Source organism: Chaetura pelagica, unplaced genomic scaffold (assembly GCF_000747805.2).
Source record: "Chaetura pelagica isolate M959 unplaced genomic scaffold, ChaPel_1.0 scaffold698, whole genome shotgun sequence".
NCBI lineage: Eukaryota > Metazoa > Chordata > Aves > Apodiformes > Apodidae > Chaetura > Chaetura pelagica.
The window spans coordinates 382,094-390,069 of record NW_009954236.1 but is presented as its reverse complement, the minus strand read 5'-3'; the positions used below and the strand labels follow the sequence as shown (position 1 = coordinate 390,069).

At 55.2% G+C, this 7,976-nt stretch overlaps 1 protein-coding gene across 1 annotated transcript in view; it reads right to left on the bottom strand.

Moving 5' to 3' along the window:
* Positions 1 to 4,157: 4,157 nt before the first annotated feature.
* The window catches only part of LIN28A (lin-28 homolog A (C. elegans)), a 19,114-nt gene continuing 15,295 nt past the window's right edge, over positions 4,158 to 7,976 (bottom strand). Inside the window, exons 3-4 of the mRNA XM_010003693.1 lie at positions 5,663 to 5,847; positions 4,158 to 4,429 (exon numbers count right to left, since the gene is read on the bottom strand). Of these exons, the coding sequence (XP_010001995.1) occupies positions 4,216 to 4,429; positions 5,663 to 5,847 (399 nt within the window). The 3' untranslated portion in view covers positions 4,158 to 4,215. The remainder of the gene's footprint in view (positions 4,430 to 5,662; positions 5,848 to 7,976) is intronic.

Here is a 7,976-nt window from a genome sequence, read left to right as displayed (position 1 = left end):
TTGGTCCCTGAACCTCAGGGGAAGAGGTAAAAAGAGTCACTGCACACACACAACGTCACCAGCAGCCGTTGCCCACGGTCTTTATTATTTTATTGGGTTTTTTTCCAGGAAAGAAAAAATAAAACAAACAAACACACCACATTTTACATAGTTGGTACAAAAATTAAACAACAACGAACAACAAAAAATATTTAAAAAAAAATCATAAAGGAGGGGGGAAAACCTGCAGCAACAGGAACTGAGGATGTGGCTGCAGGGAATCCCACAGGAAATCTCTTTGGAAAGCACAGCTCGGGGGGTAACCCCAGAGCCCCACAAACCCCCCTCCCCCCCCCTCCCCCTCCTGGATCATTCCCTCCCACCCAACTTCATAAAAATTCACGAGTTTGACACGAACAAGCTTTGGTTGCTAGCAGTAAACATGGATTTACATTCTTCCGTCTCCTCGTAGACAATCTTGTGACTTCTTGAGGCTTTGGCACCAGGGGACACGCAGACCCCCCTACCCCCTCCTGAGGCTTCTCCTCATACATTCAAACGCTCCCGTGCCAGAGCAGGACCCTGAGTGTGTGCAGCTCCCCCCCCCGCCCCATGCATAGTGCCCCGTGGGTGACAGTGCAGCCACTGACAGTTAATTATTAGCAAGGTAACTGGGAAGAACCACCATGGCAAGAGAACCACCATGGCAAGAGAGAGAACCACCATGGCAAGAGAGAGAACCACCATAGCAAGAGAGAGAACCACCATAGCAAGAGAGAGAACCACCATAGCAAGAGAACCACCATGGCAAGAGAGAGAACCACCATGGCAAGAGAGAGAACCACCATGGCAAGAGAGAGAACCACCATGGCAAGAGAGAGAACCACCATGGCAAGAGAGAGAACCACCATGGCAAGAGAGAGAACCACCATGGCAAGAGAACCACCATGGCAAGAGAGAGAACCACCATGGCAAGAGAACCACCATGGCAAACCCAAGGAGAAGATGAGAATCAATCCCATCTTCCCTGCCCACGTGGCCTTCCCTTTGCAGATAAGAAGTCCCTGTTTTGCTTGGATCCCGGTACCACGTTGGCCCCCCGGGGGAAACCTGAGTGATTTTTCTAAGCCCTTTGCTCTTTTGTTTTAGCCTGGGACAGGGATGGTCTCAGAGCTCATATCCCCACGCTGAGCTGTGAGGCAGAGTACACAGAGAACATCCTGTCTCCCTGGTCTATCACCTCTTAGATGCTTTGGCTATTTTTTTTTATTATTTTTTTTTATTTTTTTTTCCCCTCCTCTTACTTTTGTAAACAATAATCAAGGAGAATACTGAGAGAAAAATGGAAAAGATTTACAGAGGTATTTACACACACCTAGCAGAAAAAAAATATTAAAAAAAGAAACAAAAATAAAAATAAATTTTAAAAAAGCCATCAAACTGGGGGGAAAGCTCCTTCTTCAAGACAAGATACAGGAATGAGGGGGGGCAGCAAGTGTCCCCCAGCACCACCGAGGTGCCAGGGGGGGAGCCAAGAGCCCAGGCTGAGAAGTGCAGCCCAGTGTGCTCTATTGCATTTACCCAACAAGCCGTTTTCCTGAAGTAGTTTTGTATCGATCCCATGGCTAATCATGACCTAAAAGTCCTTCTCTCCCCCCCACCCCACCCCAGAAGAGATCACCACCACCTCACCATAAAAACTACCGGAGCAGGGAAGAGCAGTGAGGGAGCTGCTCTGCATCCCCCTTGGCCTGGGGTCTGTGAAGCTTCAGGGGGACACACAGGGCTCCAGCAGGCTCTGAAAGTCCCACCAGAGAGGCTGGAGAAGCTGCTTCCCCGCTGTTCCAGCCCTGCACTACATCTAAACCTACCCCTACCTAAAAAACAGCAGAAACTGTGCCCACCTCCTGACACACCAGCATGGTGAGATGAGCCTTCCCTGGGAAGGCTCCAGCCAGCCCCTGGGCTGCAAAGTGGAGTGTTGATGCCCCAAAACCAGGGCTCCAGAGTTTCCCCAGGTCATCAGGAACCAGCATCTGGGGAAAGCCGGGAAGGGAGAAGGAAGATGGCGCAGTTGCACCTCCTTTGGACTTGAGTCCACCTTGGGTCCCTCGTCCCAGGAGGCCAGAGCCAGCCCTTTGCTGGAGGGTGAGTTGGGATAGGGTCTTGAGATAACCCTCAAGTCCCCCAACAAGCTCTCCAGCCACTGTCCCCCTGAACAGGTTGGGACCCCCATCCTGGCTTTCTGACCCCCAGCCACTGGGCACCATCCTGCTGGGAGCCTGTGTGACATCCCAGCCCATGGGTGATGACAGGGAAGACTCTGGCATGGGGCAGACTGGAGTGTTCCCACCAGGGAGGGGACGTGTGAGCATAAGCAGGAGAGAGAAATGGAGGACAGTCCTCAAAAGCCACCAGGCTGGGAGAAAATCTGGAGTTGAGGAGCCAATGTGGGCTCTAGCAGCTGTTCCCTGCCCTGTGGCACTGCCTGGCTTCTCTGTCCCTCTAGGGAGACTACACAGATCTACAGACCCAAACTCCTCCTCAGACCAGTGGGGATGGGAAAGAGACTCTATGAAAACATAGTTGAAAAGAAAACAAACCCTGAACATACAAAAAAACCCCCAACAACCAAACCCAACACAACCAAAAAAGCTCAACAACACGTCAGTCCACCTGGCAAACATCCAGTGAGGTAGATCTACACTTCCAGTACAAACTTCATCACATCTTTGTGCTGTTAGAAGAAAACCCTCCTCTCTGTCCAGCTACAGAGGCATTTTATCCCTGAGATTGCTCGAATACCTGAGAATAAGTTGCAGGAATTATGTCCTTTCTCTCTCTCTTTTTTTTTTTTTCTTTTCCTTAAAGATTAAAATATACAAAAATACAAAACCAGAATATTTATATTAAAAAAAAAAAAAGACAAAAATAAAACCAAAACCAACCCAAAACAAAGACAAACAAACCCAAAGATACGTCATTCACGCACGTCCTAGTGCAGGTTTCACTTGGCATTGGCTTTGGCACGGGTGGGGGGGCTGCCCTGGGAGAAGGGGTTTCCACCAGGGCCAATAAATAAAGGCAAGACTTGGGGGGGCTGGTGGGGAGCAGGGGCAGCAGCCACTAAAGAGCTGGGGGAAACTTTTCCTCTGCCCCCCTGGGGAGGCTCAGCACAGGAGCCGTTGGTTTCTGGAGCGTGGGGTGGGTGCAAGGAGCAGATGTGCTGGTTTTGTCCAGTATGGGTTTGATCCAGAGCCCACAGGAAGGCTCAGGCTGGTGTCTGGATCAAGCCACAAGTTGGATCTGGGCACACAGGATCCAAGGGAAATGCTGCCAGCAACATCCCTGGGAGTCAGCTCTGCCCAGTGCCCGGCACCCAAGGCTTAACAAAGAGGATCCCCACTCTGTGGAGCCTTCCCACTCCCTGACTCCACAATTTGGAGGCAGGGAGAAGACTGAAGGGGGGAAAAGCTGGCTGCATGCAACACCTTGTGCTCTCTGGGCTGGCACTTGGGCAGGCTTAGGGGGGGGAAAAAAACCTAAAAAGTAATTTTCTTTTAACTTGATCTCCCCCAAGCCCACGAGCAGATGACAAGTGTTAGCCCAGCCAGGAGAGGTGCACCATTTCTTTCCAGACTGAGCCCAAATCTGGGCTCTGCTGGTTTCAGCAACAGGGCAACCACAGGACAACTGCAGATCCTCCCAGCAGCTCCCACAGCGTGTCCGTGGCTCTGCAGCCAGTTCTCCCTCTTCCCTCCCTGTCTCATCCCTCCAAGGCCCAGGCAGGCACAGGAGCAGGTTCCCCGTGGCTCTCCCAGGCTGTGCCACAGCCTGTTTGAAGCTCAGGAGGACACGGAGCCATGAGCTCCTCCCTGAGATGTTGTTTCTCTGCTCCTCCTCCCAGAGATGCTACTGCCTGGCTTCCTTTAGGAAAACAAGAAAAATTAATCAAATATGGGTGTGGGTTTTTTTTAAGCTGGAAGAGGTGCATTGGCTGCTGCCTCTCCCCCTGTTTTTGGAGTGAGCCATCCTGATTAAAGCAGGGCTTTCCCAGGGCTGGGAACAGAGGGAAAAAGGTCTGTGCAGGGACACCAGGTCCCTGCCACCAACACTGCCATCCTCCCTCCCCAGCCCTTCACCCTGCCCTCCCTCCTCCCAGCCCCCACAGCTGTCCCTTGCCTTGCCAAAGCCTTTTCATCCCGGTGGAAACCCCCCTGTCCCTGCCAGCTGCCATCATTCCCGGGTTTCGGGGAGGAGGGCTGAGCTGTGCATGTCCTCCTCCTCTCGGAAGTAGGCAGGTTTTCCCTGGGAGCTGGGGGACTGCTGTGCTTTCACGGGGCAGTTGGCGACCATGTGGCTGATGCTCTGGCAGAAGTGGCACTTCTTGGGCTGTGGTGGGAGCTTGCACTCCTTGGCATGGTGGTCCAGCCCACCACAGTTGTAGCATCTGCCAAGGGGAGGAGAAAGGTTCAAGGAGGAGAAAATAAATAAATAAATAATGAGGTGGGATGTTGCCATGGCTGGGAGCCAGCTGGTTTCGTAGCCAGAGCTGGGTTTCACTGAATCATGGAATGGTTTGGGTTGGAAGGGACCTTCAAGATCATCCAGTCCCAACCCCCTGCATGGGCAGGGACACCTCCCACCAGCCCAGGCTGCTCCAAGCCCCATCCAACCTGCCCTTCAACACTGCCAGGGATGGGGCTTCCAGGGCAGGGTTTAAAATGGCTCGGCTGCTGCCGGGATGTGGGGTTGGATTTTTGGGGCAGGTGGTGGCACTGGGTTTGGTCCCTGTGAGCCCCAGTGTGGCCAGTTTAGATCTGGCTCAGTTGGCACAGCACCACCCAGGAGATGGCAGCAAACCCCTGCGCCCAAACCATGTGCTGGGGACAAACTGGGAGAGGTGTAATGGGTAGGGCTTCCACCCCTCTGGCTCCATCCACATCCCAGGTTACAAAAACCTGCAGCAGGGCAGGAACAGGCAGTGGGATGCCTGACAGCCCCAGCAGGAAGAAGGGTCACAGAGACTGTGGCCGCCAGTGTGGGGACAATCCCAAAGGTGGCTTCTCTCAGAGCTGGACCCTTGCACTGGAGCAGTGTGGGCAGAGGGAGCTGCCTGGTGTCCATTTTAAATCCTGCACCCACCTTGGGGGACCACAAGCCTTTTCCCTTTTCCTTCCCAGTTCCTTTCAGACTAATTCCAAAAACCCACTTGTGAGAGCAGCCGGGTGGGATGGGCAGCAGCAGCTGGGAACACCAGGACAAGGCATCCCTGGGGAAGCCAGGATGGAGAGGATGGGAGAGGAGATGGGGGACAAAGGCCTGGCCAGAAACTCGCCCGGGGGCTCCCAACCTCACCGTGGGAGCCGCTGCCAGGACGTCCGGCCATTTCCTTCCCACAAGGAAAGGTTTCTCTTCCAGAAAATGACTTCTGCCCAGCATGGCTGCCCCAGCCCAGGGGAGCAGCCGCCCGGGGTGTCCCTGACCTCTGCCCTCTCTGCTGCTTCGCTGCCCTTTCCCCACCAGGCTGCATCTGCCACTCATTAACCACCGAGGGAAGCCGCTTTCCCAGAGGAGGGGCTGCTGCCGGGGCCGCTCCTGTCCCCACGCCGTGGGCAGGGTGTCCAGCAGCTCCTGGTGCCCACAGGACCCTGCTCTGGATCAGGCCCCGACCACCTCTTACCGGTCTCCTTTTGATCTGCGTTTCTGGAGGCTCTTGCCCTTGGGTCTCCTCTCGCTGCCGATGCAGAAAACACCCCCAGGGCCAGTCACTCGGATGGACTCCAAACCTTTGGATGATTTCTTGAAGGTGAACTCGACAGCTTCACCCTCCTTCAGGCTGCGGAAACCCTCCATGTGGAGCTTGCTCTGGGGGGGGGCAAGGGGAAAAGGGGGTCAGCACCAAACCAGGGGGGTCTGCACTGAGCTGGTGTGTCCCCTCTGCTGGGCACACAACAAGCCCCAGCCCAGCAAACACCTCTCATGGCACAAGAGCTGCCACTGTCCCCTAGTAAGGGGATGGATATTGGGGACCAAGCTCAACCAGGTACCTTTAACCCCCCCTAGAGCCCCATTTGATAACACAGAGTTTGACACCCCAGACCAGGGAGCCAGAGCTGCCCCTGCACCTCTCAACTCTCTGAGCTGGGGATGCTCACCAAGAGATCCAAAAGATCATTTTAATGAGACAAAAGGATCTGGAGTCTTTGCACAGACACATGCAGGATCTGGAGGCTCTGCACAGACACATGCAGCCCCACTCACAGCAGGACCCACAGCAAGGCCAGGAGGTTGGCCCTGCCAGCCCAGGGTCCCAGCAGCTGCTGCACTGCAGCTCACCTCAGTTCAAGCCCTTTAATTGCCACCAATACTTAATTAAGCAGCCATTTGGCCCCAGATTGTCACTGCAGGGAGCATCTCCCGTCCCTCCCAGGATTGCCACATTGCTTATCACCGTGCAGTCACACACAGGAGCTCAAACTCAGGCTGGGGAGAGGGTTTGTGAGATGATAAGACAAGCCCCCTCCACTTCCAAGAGCCCTGCCCATTCCAGTGGCACAAATCCATGAGAAGCTGAGCCAGGTGGTGCAACCAACATCTCTTGCCCCTCCTGTGCCACCAAGTGCTGCCATGCCCAGCCCTGCATCCCAACAGCAACTCCAAGCGGGACCTTCGCTCCGCTTCGTTAGCGGAGCCCAAACGAGCAGGAGCAAAGAGTTAAGGGGGATTTGCTGGCAGAGGGAGGAGCAGCTCCAGGAGGGCTGGGGATTCCCAGCAGAGCCGGCGCCAAACGCCTGCGCGGCGGCAGCAGGACCCTGCGTTTATGAATGGAGCTTCTGCCCCCCATTCATGGCCCGGCCGGTTCCCGTCACGTGCGGCGCGGCTGCTCGTCCTTCCCACGCTGGTGCCCCATGCACGCGCTGCCCGGGGACCAGCAGGCATGGCCAGTTCACCTCTTCAAACCCAAATCTCACCAGGATCCACGTGGAAACACCCCACATCAAAGCAGAGAGGGAGGAAATGGGGTTGTTGGGATTTAGGAGGAAATGCTGGACCTGTGTGTGTGTCTGTGTGTGTGTGTGCAGGAGGGAAGTAGGAACATGGCAGAGCTTAAGAAACAACCTTCAAGGGCCCTTTTAATGCTGTTTTTCTCCCCCTTCCATGCCCTGGACCCCAGTTCTGGGTAGGACAGACCCCCTGGGTTGACCTAAGCCACCTACATCCATCCTGTCTGCTGCATGAACCAGATGGGAATGCCAGGAGCCTTTGCTCTCTGAGCTGCTTCTGCTCCCAGAAGGGAAAAAGACAAACCATGAGCTACGAGGTCCCAGATGAGGTGACAGGGTCTCACAGCAACCTCTGCCCATCCAGGGCTGATCTGAGCAGTCCCATCTCCACCAGCAAGCACCCTGCCATGCTGAACTCAACAGCTGAGCACCACCCAAGCAGGAGCTCTGCCTCCAAAGAAGCTTCCAGCACAAGACAGGAGGTCGGGCATCAAACCTGCCCTGTCCCCACCGTGCAAGGTGGTTCGGGCTTTCACGAGTGATGAATTTTCCCCTCCCCAGCAACAGCCTTAAGAGTTCTGGGGGACAAGGAGGAGCCATGGAGCATCACTCCATGGAGAGCATCAGTCTGTGGTCAGCATCTCTCCATGGAGAGCAGCACCCCACAGCACAGGAGGCAGCTTCAGAGGCTGGGGGGCGAGAGCCAGAGGTCCTTATCAGAGTGGGGGGGTTGCAGCCCCCACCTGCCCAAGCTGTGTTTACAGCTGTGGAGATGAAAACTCCCAGGCACTCAGCCCCAAGCTTTGGGACAGAGCTGAGCTGGGAGGGGGGGACCCCAGTGCACAGGCTGCCCACCCCCCTCAGCACTACCCACTCCTTGACCACCATCACCCCCGTAGGGAACCGAACTCCTGTGCCTCCCCACCAGTGCCAGGGGCAGCCCCACCTCCTTCCTTCACCCCCATGTTGAGGAAGAGGAGGGCTGGGGCA